Source organism: Melampsora larici-populina (assembly GCF_000204055.1).
Source record: "Melampsora larici-populina 98AG31 unplaced genomic scaffold MELLAscaffold_4, whole genome shotgun sequence".
In the NCBI taxonomy this organism is placed as follows: domain Eukaryota; kingdom Fungi; phylum Basidiomycota; class Pucciniomycetes; order Pucciniales; family Melampsoraceae; genus Melampsora; species Melampsora laricis-populina.
In genome coordinates this window covers 876,711-899,691 of record NW_006768768.1, presented here as the reverse complement: position 1 = coordinate 899,691, position 22,981 = coordinate 876,711, and the positions used below count along the sequence as shown (strand labels likewise).

The window sequence follows — 22,981 nt, the reverse complement described above, 5'->3', positions numbered from 1 at the left end:
TATGTTCACTACACTCAGAATTTTTGGCAGCGTGGCCACACATATAGTGGCCCCCATAGTGTACTGTCATCTTTGTGCTGTTCTGAGACCACCTGTTTGTGTCAGAGGTTATTTTTGGAGCAGCAGATGTCTGTGGGCCTGGTCAAACAACATTGGAAAGTGCAACCATTGAAAAACTTACTTCATTTCCTGAATGGATGAAGGCAGGTCGTAATGTTCCCAGAGAGTTTTGTGAGGCCTTTGCGTTGATTGTGGATATGTAAACAACAAAGTGATCCTTCCATCTTTCTACATCTTTTTTCTTTGTTATTTCTATACACTTATTCCTCATTCAACTTATCTGATTCTTCAAGCTCAAAACTTTCTTCAATATGTAGCTTGGCTATTTTATCTTATTCTTTTCTCATCTCACTCCTTTCCCCTTGCTTTACAACTCTCTTTAAAATTAATGGTTCTTTGCACATATGTTCTACGTACTTCACTACATGCCTTTTGATAAATTTCTTTGTTTGTATTTCAAAAACACTAGAGAACATGCGGGTATGCCCGCAACAGGGGAACTCTTATATTTATCCAACAAGGCATTCAATGATCCAACTGGCCATATTAATATGCACCATGTCCATTTCCGAGTGGCACATAGACGTGCACACACAAGAGTGTTTTCTTAGATTGTTTTTTGAGTCAGTGAAGAGTTTGGGAACCCTTCAGGTTCCAATCCCTTTGGTTGACCAACTGAAAAATACAGTTCACTACATTCATACCCTTTTCCAAAAAAATAAGAACTTCAAAACTTGCCTCTCCTCATAATCATCAAGTGACAAACACTCAAGATCTAAAATTGACTTATGTGCACCCAAATGATATTCAATCCTGTGATGTTTCTGTTTCACTCATACATAACTTGAATAGATTCTGATTGTGATATGATTCGAACAACATGACCCAGATTTTGGTCTGCTTTTCATTTAATAGCTTGTCCAGATAGATATATTGAGAAAAATACAAGTCATGTATGTGTTTTCATCATTATCAATTATATCTCTCGATCAAGCTTATCTACATGGTGAAGGAACTGGAGAAAACCATCAAATCTTTGTACAATTGACAATTCAAAGTAAAAGCAAACTGGTTAGTTGAAGAAGACAGAAAAACTTTCAGTGTTGGATGAGACACAATAAACAAAACAATGAAAGGATCGTGTCAGTTAAAGCAATTGATGTGAACAATTAAAATCAATGCAACCCAAATCAAATTGATAGAGAAATTATCAGAGGATACTTATTTCAATTCATATATGTATTCATAAGTTCAAGCTTCAAGTTTGAATTCTCTTTGATTCTTGATGATATAGATTTTTCAAATTGATTACTATTGATTTGAATGGATCTACATCTTTATATGTACAAGAACAAAGAAAGTGGTTGTACAGGTATCAAAAATTGTCAAAACAACAAAGGAGTGCAGAGAAATGTTTATGCAAGTGGGGATGGATCTGTGATGTGGATATTGAGTGTTGATGCAGGATATTTTTGGACACACGGAGTGGGTGAAGAATGAGGAATGAACTGTGATTCAGAGGCCATTTATATATGTGACAATCCAATAAAAGTTGTTATTGAAACTGACGACATTTGGAGCAGCCATGGGAGAAGGTTGTAATGTAAGACTGAAAGCAGATGTGGCGAGTCAGAAAAGCTGCATCTTGGAACTGAGGACACTTTGCGGCAACCAAGGGAAGAAGTTTCAATGGACCATTGAAGGGAGGACACGACCAAGGAAATGAGGGGCAATAGAGTACTATGATTATAAGGCAATAGAACGGCAACTTATGAGAAAAAGCATCCACAAAAGGATCAGGAGGCGAAGCAAGACAAACAGAGAAATAAAAGCAGCCACAAAAGGTGCAGACAAGAACAAACAGATTAAAAGCATGAAAAGTGGGCAAAGCGTGTAAACATTTGAAAAGCAAAAATGAAAAGAGACGTGGGGCAAAAAGAACCGGACCCAAGAGAACAAACAAACCATACTGAACGGTCCTTCATGCGAGTCAGTTCGACGTATTTATATTTTAGATGTGCACTATTATAGTGCTAGTGATACAATATCACAGTGAGTGTTAGTGACCGATACACACCACTACATACAATCCATAGCGGGTGTCTGCAAATAGTGATGTGTATTGGTTCTTTAAAATAGTGGTGCACCACATCACTACTGAGGACCCGTCATATAGCTGTGCATAGTGAAGTGATTTTGACCTTGTCATATAGCTCTTGCATGCACACACTGACCACTTATATATGTACTCTTCAGGTCTGGATTCCTTCATCTGATACTGTCCATTCCCTAACTTGCTGAGTAAGTTTGGTGTGAGTCTTAGACGTCCTGAGACCTCTTCAGGTCTCAACGTCTCGTGATGGTTTGTGTGGGTTTGAACAACCCATTGTATTGCCTCTCTTTGCCTTAGTCAAGAGGGCAGGTACGGCGGGGTGAAGGCCCCGGCCCAAAGGTCTCGGTTCACTGACACCAAGCATGCCTTTGATCCGTGTCCTCCTGGGTTGGTGGGTGGGTTGTTCATGTGCACATTGGGTGGGGGGGTGGTGCACAAAAGTTGGATCACTAAATGGGATCTTAAGAACAATCTTGCTGATGACAATTTGTGTGAGATTTGTTGGCTGAGTAAAATCTCAAGTGGTGGCGCAACATCTGCTCCAGATGCTGGAGCTGAGATTTCACTGGCCACATGTCACGCCTTGTTGCAAGGTGTCATGGACGTTGGAACCACCTGTGTTATGGTGGTTCCTCTCAAGGCATATCCTGAAGTACCTTGTAAACTTCTTGTTTGACTAAGTGCGGTAAATGAAGATACATAATCAACGGAAGATTGGTATGAATCTCTCTCAAATGCCATTTTCATGGACTATATCACCAGCAAAGAGATGTCCAACTCAACTTCAGACCACTGGGTCTCAAAATCAACAAACACCACCTGTCCCTCTGCATGTAATAAATGGACTTTAAATGACCTTTAAACAGGTAGAACAATGTTCTCAGTCCCGTGTTGACAAGAGACCGCTGAGACTAAGACAAACAGGAGCACACACCCACTGACCCAAATATTAATAGAAAGAAAAGAATAGATTGAACAATAAAGTTGAACTGATTGATAGCATGTTGAGTCAAGATTAGCAAAAGATACAATGGAGATAAAGGAATGTGACTCACCCTCTTAATTGGATTGTTGAATCCTATTATAATTGATAAGGAACGAGAGAGTCAGGTATATATGAAAACAATAAGATTCGAAGAAGAGAAAATACAGAATCCCCTGGCTACCAACTGACAATCTTGACTCCTTGTATCTCACTACTTGTCTTTAAGTATTTTACCCAAATTGGCAAAGACTTGGCCGTCACAATAACATCATAATCCAACACTGCAATGGTCTCTTTCCCCTCCCAAATCCCCAGCTTGCTAAACACCCTCTGACCTGTACAGTCCTCCAATTGAATCAGATTTTATATCTGTGAGTTCTAGCAACCATTGCAACCCAAATGACAAAATCAAAACAAAACCAAAGGAATGTTTGAAATTTCTGCTTGCTAATATGATTTTACTTTCAGCTGTTGTGCAAATGGCCTGATATCAAGGTGCCAATTTCACAAGCATTTAAATGGTATTGAAACATATTTACAACTAAACATATATCTCAAGCTTGGGATTCAAATTGTGGTAAGACTTACCAATACAAACAGTTCACTGCCTACCAAGTCAATATTTTTATTGTGGGTGCTATGAACTTGAGTGAGGCCATCAAAGATACACCTCTGATCATGTTGAAATATGCGCACAAGACTTATGCTGAAGAGTGGAAGCAAGCTAGGGAGATTAAGAAGAAGTATTGTTGTACAAATGAGGTGGGGAAAGAAAAGCAATGTGGGGATTAAGGATCAACTTTTGGTAGAAAGGGAATGTGACACAATGAAACATTGGCTAGAAGCTCTGATGTAGAGGTGGCAGCTTATTAGTCCATATATAATTTTATTTCCCACAATTCTATCCCACATTATCTTAATCTCTGATTAGTACTTGTTTTAATGTCCAGATCCTTTAGATGTCCTTAATATGGGCTTTCAATCAATATGATCTTCCAAAAACTGATCATTATCTCTTTTAATCCAATCAAATCCAGTCAGTCAGTCAGCAAGTTCAATATCTTGCTACTTTAAGTTTTGATAAGCACCTTCTTTTTGATGCAGATGATCATACCTTTAACAAGATAGGCTTTTTGAGAGCCTAGGTGAATGTGTTATGATGCTTGGTTTTATAATTGTTTTCTAAAGTAAAAAATTTAATATCAACTGGTCACAGGATTGTTTGAAAAATTTGATGTTAGATTGTTTTGCAAAAGTTTGATGTCAGATTTTTTTGCACTGATGATCAAGAAAGCATATCCCCCAAATGACCAATGTGCTGCTGTCTCTCTAGATTTTCAGACAGCCAAATGTCATGTACCTTAATCATCTCATCAAGGAAAAAATTATACTGCACTTCTGTCATGTTCCTGCACATGGAAGCAAAACCCCATACCAGATGTTAGTCAACTCTTCAGCAAATGAATTGAAGATCTTACTTCCTTGATCCTTTAATTGTGGATGTAAGTTTGGTTCTGTCCATTTCCTAAAGAAACACTTGGATTGATTGTGTGATTTGAAGTAAAATACATCAACTGCAGCAACAGACTCTCAAAATCTCTTCTGTTTACTATTCTCAGATTTATACATGTGTTTCAAGAGATTGCATGCATTGTCATAGAAGATCAAATGAGGTATTTTAATATTTGTGAATATGTCCATGAGGAAAAGCCATTGAACCCCAAAACAATTGTAAATATAGTATAGGTCTATTCTGAGAGAAAAACTTATGACATACTCTTAAAGCACTTGGTGATTCAGAATGAAACATGGTCTGACTCTCCAATGCAACACCACAAGCCCCTGCAATGATCTGGTCATTGTGCATCTTTGCTCTTGATAGCTGCTTGGGAGCAGAGCCTTTGCTTAAAAACACACCCTCACACCCCTTTTTGTCATACCTGACAGCTTCCTTTGCACATTGAATATCATCATAGTCTTGAAGCTCTATTTTGATGAACCATTCAATCAAATTTTAGATCTGATTTGGGGTGATTGAGCATCAGGTGAAGCTGGAAGTTACCCTCTTGATAGAAATCCTTAGCTACTTCAATGAGTAAATCAACCAATTTTTGTCCCTTGAACTGATGGTTTTGTGCAGAGTTGAGCCTCACATTGCTTCTGCAAGAGCTGGCAGTGTGTGCTACAACAGTGTGAGCGGAAATTGTCAAGTGAGCTAAGGTATGTGTCATTTGCAGGAGAATCAACTGCCTCCATTGTGATATGTTCAAGTTGAGCATGAGAAGCACTTCAGCACCAATGTCCAAGGGTGCCATTGTCAGTAACTATAGCATGGGTCACCACACAAAGCGAATTGACCCAATTTAATCAGTTCAGAGTTTAATGAAACATCATTCAAAAATAAACATCCTTACATACCTGGGTATTCATCTGACAGCTTGCAGTGAGTAATAGAGGTGCATCTTCCACATGAATGGTTCTTGTGGCTGAAACCATTTGCTCTGACATACAGTGTATGGGCTTTTTTGCTTCATCATATTGAGTAGCATTGAGTCCATCTGCAGGAACCACAAGTTTATGAGAGTGGGCAGAGAAGTGAAGTAACAAAGTGTGGAGATATATTTCATCTTTACATACAGCTGCAGATAGAGCCAGAGAAAGATTCTGAGTAGGAGATGATAAAGGAAAAGGGCAAGGAGCAATATGTGTGTCATTGTAGAAGCTGACTATACTGAAGATTGATGAGCTGTGGAATCCGTTTCAAAATTTAGAAATAAGGCATCAGATTGAATACATGTTCAATCAAAACCTTGGCCACTCACTGCTGCAGAACTAGAGACATATCAAAGTGATGGGCTAAGTGATCTGTCATGAAGTAGTGCTTATGAGCTTCAAATATCTAATCATGTTGGCCTTAAGAGCTTGTGTAGACTCACAGGTGTCTTTTTTGTTTGTTTACATAGTATCTGGGGCTGTAAGTCTTCTTACAATCTGGATTTAAAATTATAGCTCAGTATGGTACAACAATCAAGCTACAAAAGCTTGACTCACATTGGTAATGGAAGTAAGCAGAAAAATTTTAGACTGTCTTACAGCCATCAATATCATAAAAGCAGCCAAATAAGTGAGCCATTTCCAGTGTGTGTCCAGTCTGGAATATTGGACAGGTTTTGATGGGGGCAAAAGAAAGTGCTGTTCAATGCATACATATAGGAATCTGGCCATCATATGTTTTGGGCAGTACACCATTACTCTAACTTAACCAAGTCCCTTGATGCTGAGACAGCTGTCATTCAAGCAAGTTGAATTTGCAAGTCTCAGCATGAGGTATGTACTTACATCTAATCTCATGGTTTTGGCCTGAGGCCTGAGGATTCCTTTGCAGGGGAATTCTTGGTTCTCTCTTATGCATGAGCACACCAAGGATTTTTTTACTGCGCTTCACCGATGTCTGCACTGCCACTCTCTTCAAAATGTACAGCTTGGATGATCAAATTTCCTTGGTTGTTTTTTATTTTCACATTTTCACATGTAGCTTGCATGCAGCTCTGTAGTTCATGGACAAGTCCACAACTTAGCAGAGCTACAGGTGATCAGCTACAGGTGAAAATCACGAAATAGCAAATTATGTAGCTCAGTGAGCAACCAAGGAATCTTGATGGTTCCACCTGTACATTTGAAAAGGGGTCAGCGCGTATCACTGCAAATATAATGAATTTTTCCGAGGTGAAAAATGATTACAACATTTATTTCACAAAATGATTAAAAATGCATCAATTCTGCATTAGTTCTGCATTTTTCTGCATTAATTCTGCATTATTAATCATTTTGTGCATTAATGTCAATCATTTTTCACCTTGGAAAAGTGTATCCCCATGAAGCGTGGTAATATGTATGTTGTAAGTTCTTTGGTGAGGTCACGGAAAAGGATGAATTACCCATGCGGATTCAACTTGCTTGAATGACAGCTGTCTCAGCATCGAGGAACATAGTTGAGTTAGACCATTACTGGCAATTCTTTTGTGAGGAAGCCGAAAGATGTTTTCCATAGTAAGTTGATGGATGGAGGGTCGGAAGCAGGAAGGCTTGTCGCGAGATACTGAAGGGGCCGATTGGTTGAAGGTTGATAGTTGTAGACCATCTTTAACACGAACCACGAGATTCGAAGGGATGGAAAAGAATTGAGCGAGGTGTTTGATATCAAGTCTATCGATGAAGTTGTAAGTGATAAAGTTTGAAGTCAAAGAGAGTAAATTCGAATTTCCATTTGAAGAAACAAAAGAATTGCAGCCAAATGAAACCGATTCAGAAGATATCAGAAGACATCAGAACAAATCAAATCAAACTAACCAATCAACTAGCAATACTATGATCTCACCAATTCGATTTAAATCGATTCTCTATCTAATCTTTGTCTTCATCTTATTCTCAATCTTTTATACAATCATCATCTTAGATTCATCAAACAGAAGTTCATTAACTAATTATCTATCAAACCATTCAAACTCAATCAAATCATCTATAATACCTAATCGATTCAAATGGTCAACTTGGAATTCAAACGATTTCAATCAATTAGAAGATCATCTATTAATCAATCAAACAAACTCAAATTCAAACTCAACATCAACAACAGCCACCACCACCACTAACACTAACACTTCAAGCTCGATCATCAATCCAACCTATCATCAAAATGGTTATTATCTTTTACCAAACCAATCTAAATTCAAATCACATCCAATCCTATCCTTAATCGAAAGATCACAAAAAGAATGGAATGAAAAATTACAACGAAATTCAAAAAGCTTAGCAGAATGTATAACCGAATATAAGAGAAGATATAAAAGATCACCACCTTATGGATTTGAAAAATGGTGGGAATATGTTATTAAATCTAATGTGATTTTGAAAGATGAATATGATCAAATCGAAAAAGATTTAAAACCTTTCTTAGCCATCGAACCGAATGATTTGAATCATAGATCTTGGGTCATGTCAAATGAAAGACCTGAAACGTTTACTTTATCGATTCCAATCAAATCAAATCAAAACGTTACCATCTCAGGTCCTGAAGCTCATTTGGTTAGAGCTACTGATTTGGCTAATTTGATTAATTTGTTTGTGGATTTGTTACCTTTGGATGAACATCAATCAGTTTATAATCTTACATTTACAAAACATGATCAACCGGCTGTTCAAATGACCTATTCTCGTAAACAGAAAATGTTGGATTTAGCAGATGCAGGTGAATGTAAGTGAAAGATTCCCAATTCCCAAACATCTACATTGATTTACTTACTGATTTGGTTTTTTTTGGATCAGATCTTTCACCATCAGATTATATTAAACCAAACGATCCGAAACTAAGTAATTGGGCAAACGCATGTTCAACAAGTTCATCACTCTATCATAATGAAACTCATCAAATCACATCAGAAGAAGAAGATTTACTTAAATTACAGAAATCATTTATCTTTGATCATCCGGCTGCCATGGATCTTTGTCAACATCCTGAATCGAAATCATTACATGGTTTTACAAGTGCACCAGGTACAGATAATATTGAACTCGTTCCGCTCTTTACATTTGCAAAAACTACGTAAGTTTTTTTTCCAAACTGATCTTACCCCCTAACTTCTTGATAAGAATTGTGAACTTTTCCAAAATATTGATTTTGATTTTGGCTTTGATTTTTCGATCATCAGAACTCAAAATGATGTTTTAGTGACTCCACTAGAACAATTCAGTGATACATACATAGGTGACGATCCAAGTTGGAATTCCAAAAAACTCAACAAACTACTCTGGAGAGGATCTACAACCGGTGCCGAATTTATGAAAGGCATCGATTGGAAATCATCACAACGATCACGATTACATTTCATAAGTCATGAAAACAAGATCACGAACCAACCAGATCGATTAAAAGTTTTAGTCGAAGATTCCAAGACCAAAGAAGTGAATGTGTTGGATCGAGAACTTAAAAGGTTAAATGATCGGTTCATGGATACTAGCTTTAGTGGTGGTCCGGTTCAGTGTGATCCGGAAACGTGTGATTATATGAGATCTCATATTCAGTTTGCTCATACGATGGGATTAGATGAATCTTATCAAGTTGAGTGATTGGTTTATAATCCTATTTAGGAAATCTCATCGAAACCTTGAAATTTAAATTGGATCTTGACTGAAATTTGATGTTTCTCGGGTGATTTAGTATAAATATTTAATCGATTTAGATGGTGTAATTTGTTTCTGTTTTCTTTCTAAATCTTATGAAAAACTTTAACTGATCTGATTTGAATGGGCGCTGTATTTTTATATAGAATGGTTGGTCAGGTCGGTTTCATAGGTTAATGTCAACTAAATCATTAGTTCTTAAATCCACTATCTTTCCAGAATGGTATGCAGATAGAGTTCAACCTTGGGTACAGTTAAGTATTGAGTTCATCTGATCATATTTCAAACTATCTTTAAACGTCAATCCAAACTCATGAAGAAAACAACTCAAATCTCATGTTTTTTTTTCCTTAGTTATGTTCCTATTAAAGTAGATTATTCAGAGTTCAGTTCTTTTTCTTTTTATAAGATTAGATTGAATGACACCTAAGATTGAAAAATTGATTTTTCTTGTTGATTTTGATTTTGGGGTCTTTTTTATAGTTTGTATGATGTTATGGTTTTCTTTTTAGGTGATGAAAATCAAGATCCAAATTTAAAAGAGATCAAAAAAGGACACGATGACTTAGCAGAAAAGATTGCAACGGATGGTAAAAGATGGGCAGCTGAACATTGGAGAAGAGAAGATATGGTAAGCCGCCCAAAAAAAACCCTCAAATTGGTTTTGTTGTTTTCATTCTCTTTTTTTTTGGAAGAATTTCTTAATGAACAAGAAGCAAAAGATTTACAAATTGGTTTGATATTTTACTTTTTTTTTCGTAGGCTGCTTATATGTTTAGATTGGTTTTGGAATGGAGAAGGATCATGTTACGGGGTCAAGCTGGGGTTAAATTAGATTATGGGTAAGTTTGTGATTTGATTTCTTTCAAACCAAACTGGTTGAAATTCATCTTAAATACGTAACATCAATCAAAATACGTAAGATTAATCAATTGGTGTTTTTTTTCGATTTCTAGTGAATGAGGCAAAGGATTTGTTTGGTTGGTTTGTACATCTATATTGGATTAGGATCTTTACGTTTTTCTTTTACATATACTTGTGATTTGTTATCATCGTTCTTGATTGTTGGTTGTTGGTTGATTGTTGTTGTTGTTGTTGTTGTTGTTGTTGTTGTTGTTGTTGTTGTTGTTGTTGTCAATTGGTTGTTGTTGTTGTTGAGTTGTTGTTGTTTTCAAAATAAAGAAAAGTTGAATCATGATTTGTTGAACTTGTAGGATTTTTTCGATCTAGATTTGGATATTGATTTTTTTTGGTTTTGGTTTTGTCTTTCAAATTCAAATTGGATTTCTTTCTCAATATAAATAGAAGTTTTTTGTTCTGAAAGAGTTTTTTTCTACTTTGAACTTGTGTAAAGAAAGATTTAAATGGTACTAGGTTCAAGAGATGGATCAAATTTGGGAAACGTTTTTTTTCTTTTGGTAAGGAAAGCGTAATGAAGGATTTAGTGGTAATGGTCTTCTATAGTGATGGATTGGTCATGGTGATATATACAAGTTAATTCCAAGCTAATGTGCAGAAAAAAGATGAATAAGTAAGGAAAAGAACGTTATGAGCGAATTTGTTTTGAATAACAAGCAAGCACACATAACGGCTAGGATAGGAGACACGTATTACTACTGATCAATGGGACTGGGTCGGGAGAGGGTTCTTGGAGAATGTACAGTCATTAACCGGGGTGATTCCACCGCATTCACTCGACTTGGATAAAGTCCACCATGACTCATTATATCAGAGTTCATGTAATGGATCATGATGTCATGACCAAGAGTTGGATGTATATAGGATGTGAAATCTCATTTTGCAATTTTCTCAATTTCTCTAAGACAAAAAATTATGAGACTATTTTTTTCATTCTTCATTCATATCATGACCCTGCAAGTCTTTCTAAGTCAAGAAATCTATCAGTAAATGAGTTTGGATCATCTACAACATACCTCCCACCCACCCAAGCTACAAATAATTTAGTATAAATCCAATAGGGGTACACAAACATCTCAACCCAACCTTAAAAACCCATCCAAAAAACCCGTGCCAACCCGATTGATTTTGAGTTTTTAGCGCTAAAAAATCCAAAAATCAATCGGGTTGCCATGGGTTTTATTAGGTCTGGTTGAGATGTTTGTGTACCGCTAATGTTTGAATTGGATATTGATTTTTCAAATTAAATGTACATCATGGTATCGTTTGCTATATGTGTGGTCAGAGAAAAAGAATTATTCTTCATTTGTATTTTGTAGGTCTTTTCAAACACTAAACCTCTTCAATTTACAACGTGTTGTTTTTTGCTGAACCAACACAGTCCAGAGCTGTTTTTTTTTTTTTTTTATAGTGCTTTTCGGCTTAATTGCATATAACACTATCTGAACAATACAGGAATTGAGGACTAGTACGCCTTTAAGAAACAGCCATCTAATCGAGAACAAGAAAAACATTGACTTTTTTGGTTTTTAGAGAAATCTTTTTGAATCAAAGGGTGTTGCTATTTAACCCTTTTTTTTTTTTTCAACAACGTTTTTTTTTAAAACCATCTCTGGGTAATTAGCCCACCTCGATGGGCCTCTACCATCCTTTCTTTTAGAAATTGGATGAAGAGTCATTAGACTCGAAAATCTGCTTGTGTACTCCTTGTATTAGAGGAACTGTCCAAGTTGATTTTAAGAGCTAGAAAAGAAACCCTCGATTGATGCCTCCCCAACCTATGAGCCCAAGACGTCGCTTGGAGGTTGACGAACCTTAAAAGGATTGAGCATAATCGGATACGTAAGAGCTGGTGTTTTAGAGTCCACTAAGACTGGGTGAAAAATGTCTCGAAAGCCTGTGGGCCCAAGACGGTACTTGGAGGCTTACGAACCCATTGAGGGATTGAACAAGTTTCGTTACGTATAGGTAGCATAGTAGTGTCTTTTGACTGGTGATTGAGATATGTCTCGGAGCCCTATGGATCCAAGACGACACTTGGAGGACTCCGAACCCATAGCGGGATTGAACATAAATCTTGAAAACGTGTTTTTTTTTCATTTTTGGGAGATTTGAAGAAATTCTAAAAACCTATGTCATCCGATTTTCTGCTTCGTGGCTGCCCTCTTAGGTTGATTGTCCTGTGTGTATGAGTGAAGATGAACAAAGCGATTAGTTTGGAGAATAAAATCAGCTATGTAGGGAAAAGCCTTAGAAGTGTCCAATAATCTATTGGCGCTATTCCAGTTCACTTTGACCTCTTCTTTCTTCAGCCAAGATCTGAGGGTCTTTCGAGCTCTTTTATATCTGTCACAGTATAAGAGAAAATGCTCAGTGGTCTCCTTTAGTCTACAATTTGGACAGAGAGGTGAATCCAAGATTTTTCGTTTGAATAAATGATCATTCAAGGGACTGTGTTTAGCCCACAGCTGGAAGATCGCCGCGGCCCCACCTTTTTCCATGCATAACAAGCCTTTTGAGATATCTTTTGCTTTGGTTCTGAAGTTGTTTTTCCCTGGAACTAGGGTCATATGTTTAATGTTGAACTGATCATTGGTTCTTCGCTTGATGCTGCCTAAGCTTGAAGGGATTGAAGTGGCGTCTGTGTTGTTCTCTGCTGCTTTCTTAGCAACCTCGTCAGCTTTCTCGTTTAGTTCTATGTCAGCATGTCCTGGTGTCCAATAGAATTGTATATTGGTGTTTGTAGGCAATTGTCTTAAGTTAGCTCGTATTTCAATTACCAGGTATTGTCCTGAGCACTGTTGTGGGGCATCGTGGATTAAGCGTAGGACTCCCTGATTATCACTGAAAATCACCAGATCTTTCAGCGGCGGTACCTGGCTTCGAAAAAGTTCATTAGCTAACAACGTGGCTTGTACTATCCCCAGGAGTTCTGCTTCATGATTTGAAAAATGCTCTTCGAACTTGATGGACAAAGGCTTGCTTGTTGATTTAGTGACTGCTGCGGCTCCTCCACCCTCTTTACTTACCGATCCATCAGTGAAGATGATCAGTGAGTTTTGGTTTTCTTCTTCTTCGACTTGTTTAGGAACTAAATCTTTGGCTTCATCTTTCGATTTGTCCAGATTGAACAGCCGCCCTAGGTTAGTTGTCCACGGCACTAGGGAATGAGCAAAAATTGTTTCTAAATCTTCTTTTGCCAGTGTTTGAAAACTGGGAAAGTCTAAGACGTCCTGAACCGGGCCTTTGTGTTTGGCCACCTTTGTCTTCAATTCATGACTGATGAAAGTATGCGTCGGATGATTATCTGGCGCTGTTAGTCTTTTGAGAAGGAAATTGTGATGTCGTTTTGCTGCTATGGTGGTAAAGGGAGTGAGGTATGCATCATGATTGAGCATATTAGTCGAGGTGCCTTTAAAGGCTCCTAAGATGATCCTAATAGCTGAGTTCTGCAACTGTGTCAGTATTTTAGAAGCCTTGGTTGAAGTTTTACCCGTCAGCCATACTACGCTGCCATAGAGTATTCTCGGAAGGAGGATGGCCATGATCAGTTTTCGAGTCTCTCTTGGCGAGAGACCTGAGTAACACTTATTCAGTCTTTGAAGTTGGTGAATTGTAAATTCGCCTACCTTTTTGACTTGTTTGAGATGATGATTGAAAAGCAGCTTTGTGTCAAACCATACTCCCAACCATTTCACCACTTGATTTGGTTGAAGTGTTACCTCACCGAACTGGAAGTTTGGTAGCTCCTTAATACGCTTGTTGGTGAAGTGGATGAGTTGAGCCTTTTTCTTATCGAAGATCGCTCCATGAGCGGAGGCCCAGTTCAGTGAACTTTCGGCTAGTTGGCAGAGGCTCCGATGGTTCTCTTCAAGGGATTTGGATGCCACAACATGAACCACATCGTCGATGAACCCAATTGAGAGATTTTGGGCTGTCGGTTCAAGTTTTTCCGGGCTCAATAGGGAGGAGTTATACAGGATGTACTGTCCAGAGCCTCTGAACTTCTGAAGTGTGATCATACACCGGTATCCGGGATAGTCCGGGTCCCGGATAGCTTGGCAAGGGTATCCGGAGGTATCCGGCGCATTTAGCATGGCTCGGATCGAGTTGGGTTAAAGATGACATCATGGATATGTCGTACATAGCCATTGACCACTTTCAATCTCTTTCAACTCTTATAACCTATAAAATAGTTTGCGATTTCTTTTTCTGATCGAACGATCACCTTGCTCACTCCCACCAATTTGCAACAGGTGCCGACCCAAGCGGGTTTTATGTTTATTCAAGTAAACCTATTTGAGATCAAACTCATTTGAGTCAAATTGGTACTTACTTTGAATCATGTGAGTTCTTTGTTCATTTTCCATATTAGACCGGAGAAAACAGATGGGAAATGAGTCGTGTTTTTTTATTCTGTAGATTTTTAGAATCAAGATCTTATGTAGGCTGGAAAACGTCTTGAAACACATTTATTTGAAACCAACTTGACAAATGACGGTTTGATCAAAGACGGATAGGGTTGCGCGGACCAGTGGGCGTAAGGGTGATTGGCACATTGTTTCAGGAAGAAACAATAGGCGTATGGGTACGGAAAGGACACCGGTAGAAAAGAAAATGAAATCAGTCGAACCAACTTGGTGAAACGGATTTTTGATTTCAAATTCGGCACTCATATAGTGCGAAGTGGGCGACGTGAATTATATGGAGGAAAAAACATCAAATGGTTTTTGTCTAAAATGAAACATGTTTAAAGGGTTTATCTAAATTAGTCATGACTCGTTCGTTTGATGATGAGATATTATTTTCGCAAGGTTCTTCAATGTGATTTGGTATAAAATCGAACCTCGATGGGTTTCTGTTTTAAGGACCTCTTAACCTTTTTGATCTCGCCTTCAAGTTGGACAGATCAATCATCAAAACCTATCAAGCTGCAGATCAGGATCAACTAATGATGGAGAAGCAGAATATTTATTTCAATCTTGTCATTTTAACTTTAATCTTGGTATTTTGTGATTTAAGTGTTAATGGAGGGAAATTGACAAATGAGGATGAAGTAGAAGGAATCTTGACTCAAATTGAATCTCAAATCAAATATCGTAATTCAGCTTTCAATTTAGCGCGAAAACCTGATCGTCAAATCAAAGAAACAGACGAACTCGAGGCAAGTTAAGTGATCACTTTACTCTAGATGATGATAACAAGTTTTTCCCTTTGACTGATAATAATTTGCTTTGATTGGACTTCAGATTCAAGAGCTTCGTCAAGCTCTAATTTAATCTCAGATTCTAATCCAAATAATCAATCACCCCATCATCATCATGAAACAGGTAAATCATTTCTTGGCCTTTGATTGATGGTTTGTATTAATCAATTGTATATTTCATCAATTCTACAAAACATCATAGCAGATCATTTACCACCCACGCCCAATCAAAATACTCCAAATCAATTGTCATCAATGTCCAATCAACATTCTCCCGATCAATCGCCATCAACGTCAAATCTTCATTCTTCAAAACAGTTGCCATCAACTTCAAACATACCTTCTCCTTCCGCTCCAATGTCGGATCTCATTAATCAAGAAGTGTATCATTCAATCAAAACTTATGATCCCAATACCAAGTTAGATTCATTGGAGCCAGTAGATTCTAAATTACTTCGAAAAGCTCGAACTCGATTACATCTTGCATATCAAAGTATCAAACAAACCTTGAACGGACCGGAGCATACTGATTTTATTGATCAGATTCGCCGTAATACCTTGAAAAGTTGGTCTTATATATTACACGTCATGAAATCGGCTGATGTCAATGAAGTTGGAATTCCAACTGAATTTTTGAAAAAAGTCATGGAACCTGTCATCAATCGTCTCATTCTCCGAGACCACAATCAGATCTTGACTTTTAGATATCAAGGTGAAGCTCCTGTGACTAGGATTGTGGCAATATGGGCAAAATTCTGGCGCTCATTGGTAAACACTGATCCTAAACCGATTCTGCATGATGAATATGTTACAGCTTCAATGGATTGGATTATTAATCTTATCCTTCATAAACTTCCTCTCGACCCTGATTCAGTCATGCATGAATCATCTCGAGACCCTACAAACATTGATCTTAGGGTTGCTAGATTTATTGTTAGACCCGATGGACCTGATGTCTTGGATAAATTGGTTCAAGATCTGTTCGACATCAACTTACAAAGTCACGCTCGTCAGTTTTACAACGTTCTTATAAAATACAAGGAAGTATCACCTAGCTCCCTCGATTACATCATGCGTGAAGCTGATGATCAGTATAGAGACCATTTATTCAATCAATACAAACAATTCAGACAAGATCAAATTAGTCTTAGGTGTGCTGCATCAGGTTTACGTCGATCAGATCATCAATCCGGTTCAGATCGAATTTCGCTCGGTCGTTCTAGGCACTTACCAGAAAAACTTAGACTGTTGATGATTGATCATTTCAGCAGGATGATAATCAATCAATTGAGATCTACTCTTGAGTCTAGATCACCAGCTTTCAAACAATACTCTCCATTTAAAACTTATTTGCATAAATCATATCCAGAATTTATCGAATATGTTACTTCGACTGGCAAAACAAGTATAACTTTGGATCGCATCATTCATACATATTTAATGCCTTTGAGAATTTGGACAACCATTTTAAGACAAATGGATCCTAAAGTCGAAGTAAACCTAGGGCAAGATATGTTGAGGTTCCTAGATCTACAAGTACGTAAAGGGATCAAAGAAGAAATCATTTATAATTGGATTTATGTAATCCATCTCACATTTGAAGAACTTGGACTTGAAAACAGAAATCTATTGCATCAAGTATTTATAAAAAAACAGGTTCAAGATTGGACATCAGGTAAAGGAAGTTTGATTCCTCAGGCATACCTAGATGTTGCAAAGTTAAAGCTGGTTAGCAACTGGTTAGGTAATGAAGTGAAATCATCGTTTTCCAGAAATCATGAAATTTTGAATATACCACCTGTGCCTAAATTCTCGGCTTCAGATGCAAAAAAAGGTTTTAAAGATATCTCATCAAAATCTAGTTTTCAAAAAGTTTCAAAATCACCACCTCTTCCTGCATCTCCAGATTCAACCCTTGAATTGGTTTCTAAAGATCAACATTTATCAACACCATCTACATCTCTTCAAGTTGAACATTTAACCCCTGTACCTAAAAATTCGAATCCGAATCTTGAATTGAATTCTCAAGAGATCTCACCCGCTCCTAAAAAACACTCATTCTTTGAAACTTCAATGCCTGTACCCAAAAATTCGAATCCGAATCTTGAATTGAATTCTCAGGAGATCTCACCAGCTCCTAAAAAACACTCATTCTTTGAAACTTCAATGCCTGTACCTAAAAATTCGAACCCGAGTCGTGAATCAGATCCTCAAGGAATACCCCAAGCTCCTGCACGACATCCATTCTTTCAAAATTCAAGACCAGGACCTGCATTCAGCAATCTAGGATCGAGTTCAGAAGATCTACATATCTCGCAACCAAGTGATTCTCTTCAAGTGATTCGAAACACCCCATCACCCTTGTCCCCAGTACCTCGATTCTCAGAATCAAGTCTAGAACAGTTTTTTGAACCTACACTCAAATCAAGACCTATAACATCTTTTCAAGTTGATAAAGATCAAGAAAAAGAAATTGATGGGTTTCTTAATGATCATGATTTTGGGTATGATTATGATCGATCTCATTTAGAAAATTTAATGAAGCCTTCTAAGAGGGCGAAATTGCATGAATGAGCAAAAAGTAATTTATAGTTTTTAATTTAATTGACGCAATCTTCATTTCCTAAGTTTTTTTATGATGGTGGATTTTTTTTGGATAGGTTCATATGGGAAGATGGTAAATTTTTAATTGCCTTTCCGAAAACTCTCCACTATATTTATTTGGTTTATTGTTCTAAAAAACTTTGGATGCTTTTTATAACAAGAATTTATTTCATATATATTTTGTTTATGAGTTTCAAATGTTGATATCTTTATCTTCCGTTTGTCATTTTTATTAGAAAAAAATCGATGCGATTTAAATTAGAATTTTTTTTACTCGCAATTCCAGTTTGTTTGAGTTTTCAGCATTTAGACTGCACGGATGAAATATATCTTCCAAGTGCAGCAAAATTGCATGAGATAGGCAAAACAATCAAAAATGCATTTTTCTCTACATTTTTCATTGTTTTTGGCATTACTGTGTTCATTTTTGGCTTCCAAAAGAATACTTCATCTATGCAATTATTATGAAAGGTTACTTGATATTGGATTCCATGGAAAGGTACCCTTTCTTTGTAACTCTTTGGCATCATTACCATATTACTTTTTTGAATTACTTTATCATTATTGTGCATCTTGATGGTGCAGTGGAAGTCAAAATAAGTTTATTTCATTCAATGGATTTGAAGCCATTGTAAATGGAATTCCACTACTCTGTTCTGCATACTCGGACAGTTTTGAAATCAACTTGCTTGGCATTGATCAGTATCTTTGCAGTCTCATTGGAATTTTTGCTTTACTATTGGAATTATGTATTTTTTCATGGGATTTCAATTTTCAACACACAACCCAATGATGTGAATTCTTTTTGGCTACAGTACTTGGACAGTTTCACAAAGTTTAGAGAACTTGTATTTGAAAATCAGAGGTATCCTCAGATATAGATTCCATTAGACACCCTGTCCAAGAGAATAGTCCAAGGCCTTCTTTAGCCCCAATAAAATACTTAGATCAATCACTCAGCCACTATATATGAGGCTATTGCCATCCAAGGACCATATTTGACAATCCAAGGCATCTTCAATGGTGGTGCTACTTCCCTTGCTGATACAATTATTTTCACCCAAGAGCTCTAACTGGGTCCCGCAACAAGGATAGGGGAAATTGACTGTACTTTGGTATATTTTATGGAATGTTAGTTCATGAAACATTGGTACGTCAACTATATGGAGATAGGGCAAGTTGAGAATGCTCTTATGAAGTTGTGAGAGCACATTTGTGATAATTTTTTCAAGAGGCCAAGCTGTCATGCCATGAGCTTATATACCCATGACACCACAGATATCTATTAGGTTCAATCGTATGTGAAAGAGTTGCAAGATTGGCAGTGTTCTCGTCAGAATTGAATGCTCAAGCCTACTCTGAAGAGTGGCACTTTGCAATTTTTGTGTGACTTGAGTGTGACTAAATATACAGCTATTCACGAAATTCGTGTCATGTGCACAAAATTTTTTGAGTTGTTTGCTCGAACGCCACATGCAAATACAGGATTCCGCAGCACAGCTGTAGCTGTAGTAGCCTGTGGAATAGGTTGACCAAGACCCACGAGTTCTCGTACCCCGAGTTCTCATACCCCGAGTTCTCAGCCGGATCTTGGTAAACCTGACCACCGATATCAAATTTTTTCACCACCTGACCCACTACTCGATCTTCACCCCATCAATTTTTTTCTCGATTTCCACATCCCTCACTCTTGTCGCCCCAGGTTCGTCACTCCTCCTTCTTCCCAAGGAAACATCCCCTTCTGACATGTTAATTCCATATCCCATTCTAGAGATGCGAGTGCGGCCCGGCAAATACGACGTCGGTATCAAGGTATTGGCGATTCAGTACCTCCGCGAAGGCAAAACCATTGATCAAGTCCGACATCTGTTGAAGTCGCCAGTCAGTTCCCGTACGGTCTCTAGATGGCACGCTTTATATCGAAGAACCCATGCTATTGTTCGAAACCCTGAAGATTATGCAGCACTGGGACGAAACACTTGCTTGACTGACGAGGATCGTGATTTCATGTTGGAGCTTCTCGACGGGAATCCTGCCCTCTACTTGGACGAGTATCGCCACACAGTTTATCGAAGGACTGCCACTTGGGTTTCTTTAAATACAATTGCAAATGATCTCAAGAATCGCCTCCACCTGACTTGCAAGAAAGCTCGGACTGTGCACCCTAACCAGAGTGCCACCAAGCGGGCTAGGTATTTACATGCGGTAGGAGGTTTGACCCCTAACATGCTGGTTTTTTTGGGCAAGTCAAGTTGTTTCCTTTAATTGTGACAGAGTCGCTGACTTTTTAATTATTCTCAATTTCAGACGAGTGCTCAATTCAGGAAAGGTATCTTGGCAGACAGTTTGCCCGGGCCAGAAAAGGTGAACGTACAAGACGTATTCCCAGGTCTCGTGGTGGGAAACAATTCTCGCTCCTACCAGCAATCTTCAGGGGTGGGGTTTTAGCTCTAGACTGCCAAGAAGGCAGCTACCTTCGAAGAGACTTTGAAGGGTTCCTCAAACATCGACTGGTTAGTCATTTTTTGACCTGTGATATCACTCCTTGGCGCGGAAACTGACATGTCTCTTGGATTAGTTTCCGGTAATGAATTCGTATCCTCAAGCCAATTCGGTCTTAGTGATGGACAACTGTCGGATCCATCACGGCGGACGTATCGCTGATCTGGCCGCAGAAAGAGGAATACGTATCATGTATCTCCCACCCTACTCGCCTGATCTCAATCCCATTGAGAAGGCGTTTAGTGTTCTGAAATCACACTTTCGACGTACGCAAAGCCTTGTCGAAACCGCCGCTGGAAATAAAATCGACTTGATCATGGACAGGACATGGGACCTTTTCTCGGGTGCTCTCATGCATAAGTTATACACAGTATGTGGCTATTGGATATAGTTGGTTTTAGGGGTAGATTGGTCTTCAGGTTGCGTGATTGTGTAATTTTGCTTGTGCTACCTTACCTGATGTCTCCCTCCCTGGTGCCCCTTGTTACAAATCATTTCAAATGCTCAATCATATTTCCTTTGATGAAAAAACATGTTTCTGTCATTGCTTCTCTTGGTGCCACTATGTTAAATACTGATTCAAAAAAAGACTTCAGTCAAAGCGAGAAACCCAAAAAAAATCAGTGGAACAATATGTAGCACCTGTGAGATGAGTTGAGTTCTGTGATCCATAGGCGGGATCTAGAGGTGGTTCATGAGATTGACCCTGATTGTTCTTTGTCCAGTGCAAAGAACGATCGATCAATTGGATCAATCTTTTTTTAGCACTATGACACGGGGATAAGGAGGGCAAGTCATCTATGATGATGATGAGAGATTTCAAGAACAACCATCGTGCAAAGAGGTATCGATCAATTGGATCAATTTTTTTACGACTATGGCACTGTGGTTTAGGAGGGCAAGTTGGCACTGTGGTTTAGGAGGGCAAGTCATCTATGATGATGACATTTTTTCATGAACAGCACTCTGAAGTTTCATAAACAAACTGACACATCACGCAAAAGGAAAGAAACAAATTGATTTTGGAAAACAAATTGATTTTGGAAAGCTAGTTTTTGGGGATATAACGTGATTGAATGACTTTCACAACCTTGAAGAAGGGAAATTTTGACCTCAAATTCAAAGAGATTTTAAATGATGATTATACTTGGGTACAGCCTTAAAAAGATCTTCAGCGTGAGCAAAGGGCATACCCATGCTGTAAAAACGATCCATGGTGTAGGTTGAGCGGTCCAATAGACGGCCGAAATCGTTGATACCCTCGTTACACTGCCAGCATTAAAGAGGTTCCCAGATGGGAATATGGGTTGTAGGGATCAGACCGCCATTGTGATATTGGTAGTCACAAAGGCTGTCTGATTCCTATGACCCATATTCCCATCTGGGAACCTCTTTAATGCTGGCAGTGTTAGCTAGAGAGTTGCGAGTCTTCTTCATCTCCAGAGAGATACCAGCAAAGATTAAGAAGTTTTCAAAGGCCGGAATCTCAGGCGGGGGGGAAAGTCGAAGCAATTGGGCTGGGTTATCTTGAGGTAACGGTAAGGTTCCAGGAGTAGGAAATGGTGCACCATAATAGTTATGATGCACCACACTTCCGGACGCAGGCGAGGTCCCAGACGCAATACCGCAACCGCTCCGCTCGAATGAGCGCGAGCGGAGCGTGAGCGGAGCGGTTTTGGCATCCGCTCAAACCTCCGCTACCCAGAGCGGAGGCTGCGCACCGCGCTCCGAGGAGAGGAAAGTCCTGAGCGAAGCATATCGCTCCGCTCAGAGCCAGGGCTCGAGTCTCTTTTTTATGGTTTTTTTAGACTTTTCAGGTCTTTTGTAGTGATGAGCGCCGCACACTGGTGTTGCACTACGCACACCAAAGTAAGAAAAAAAATAAAAAAGAGCGATATTGTGCGTAGTGAGATTGAGCGCAGCACTGCGCTCCGCTCCCAAAATAGGTCGAAAACCTGAGCGGAGCGTAGCGGTTGCGGTGTTGCCAGACGGACTAGGTCCTTTCAAACCGAGGAGAGCGGTTTTTTCTTGCTCATAGTCGCGGACGTTGATCCAGCGAAATCCAGGACGGTTCATAGGGGGGTTGACCTCGTCAACACCACATACCCCATCAGCCTGTGGGATGTGTGAAAAACAGATATCATCAATTTAACGACTGACCGAGAAATGAAACAGAAACATCAAGACTTACCCAATCGTTCGCCCATGTTCGTATGCGTGCAGTATTGAGCAGCAGTACTTTGCTTGGATCCTTTGGATTGGTCACAGTGGTCACATTCTCGCCGGCCTTGAAGTCTTTTTCAAATCTTTTCATGAGAGTGCGTAGATTTCGTTCACCTGCGCTTAAGATTGCAGACTGATAAAACCACAGGTCAGTTCAAGGTTAAGATCAATACCGACGGATTAAGACCAA

At 38.6% G+C, this 22,981-nt stretch overlaps 4 protein-coding genes across 4 annotated transcripts; 3 read left to right on the top strand and 1 right to left on the bottom strand.

The window, feature by feature from the left end:
• Nucleotides 1–940: 940 nt before the first annotated feature.
• Nucleotides 941–1,560, top strand: MELLADRAFT_102701 (uncharacterized protein; the record flags this gene model as incomplete). The annotated part of the gene is made up of 3 exons (XM_007405760.1): nt 941–955; nt 976–1,131; nt 1,411–1,560. 3 exons carry the CDS (start codon nt 941–943, stop codon nt 1,558–1,560), a joined length of 321 nt encoding a protein of 106 aa, XP_007405822.1.
• Nucleotides 1,561–5,161: 3,601 nt separating this feature from the next.
• MELLADRAFT_59874 (uncharacterized protein) lies at nt 5,162–5,872 on the bottom strand (the record flags this gene model as incomplete). The annotated part of the gene is made up of 3 exons (XM_007405458.1): nt 5,162–5,373; nt 5,577–5,686; nt 5,796–5,872. The coding sequence occupies 3 exons, from the start codon at nt 5,870–5,872 to the stop codon at nt 5,162–5,164; spliced, it is 399 nt and encodes a 132-aa protein (XP_007405520.1).
• Nucleotides 5,873–7,526: 1,654 nt separating this feature from the next.
• Nucleotides 7,527–10,301, top strand: MELLADRAFT_92297 (family 90 glycosyltransferase; the record flags this gene model as incomplete). The annotated part of the gene is made up of 9 exons (XM_007405761.1): nt 7,527–8,412; nt 8,484–8,760; nt 8,867–9,275; nt 9,376–9,402; nt 9,485–9,591; nt 9,693–9,722; nt 9,822–9,969; nt 10,101–10,180; nt 10,295–10,301. 9 exons carry the CDS (start codon nt 7,527–7,529, stop codon nt 10,299–10,301), a joined length of 1,971 nt encoding a protein of 656 aa, XP_007405823.1.
• A 4,909-nt stretch (nt 10,302–15,210) lies between these two features.
• MELLADRAFT_59872 (uncharacterized protein) lies at nt 15,211–18,036 on the top strand (the record flags this gene model as incomplete). Its single annotated transcript, XM_007405762.1, has 3 exons — nt 15,211–15,424; nt 15,506–15,586; nt 15,665–18,036. The coding sequence occupies 3 exons, from the start codon at nt 15,211–15,213 to the stop codon at nt 18,034–18,036; spliced, it is 2,667 nt and encodes an 888-aa protein (XP_007405824.1).
• Nucleotides 18,037–22,981: the final 4,945 nt, after the last annotated feature.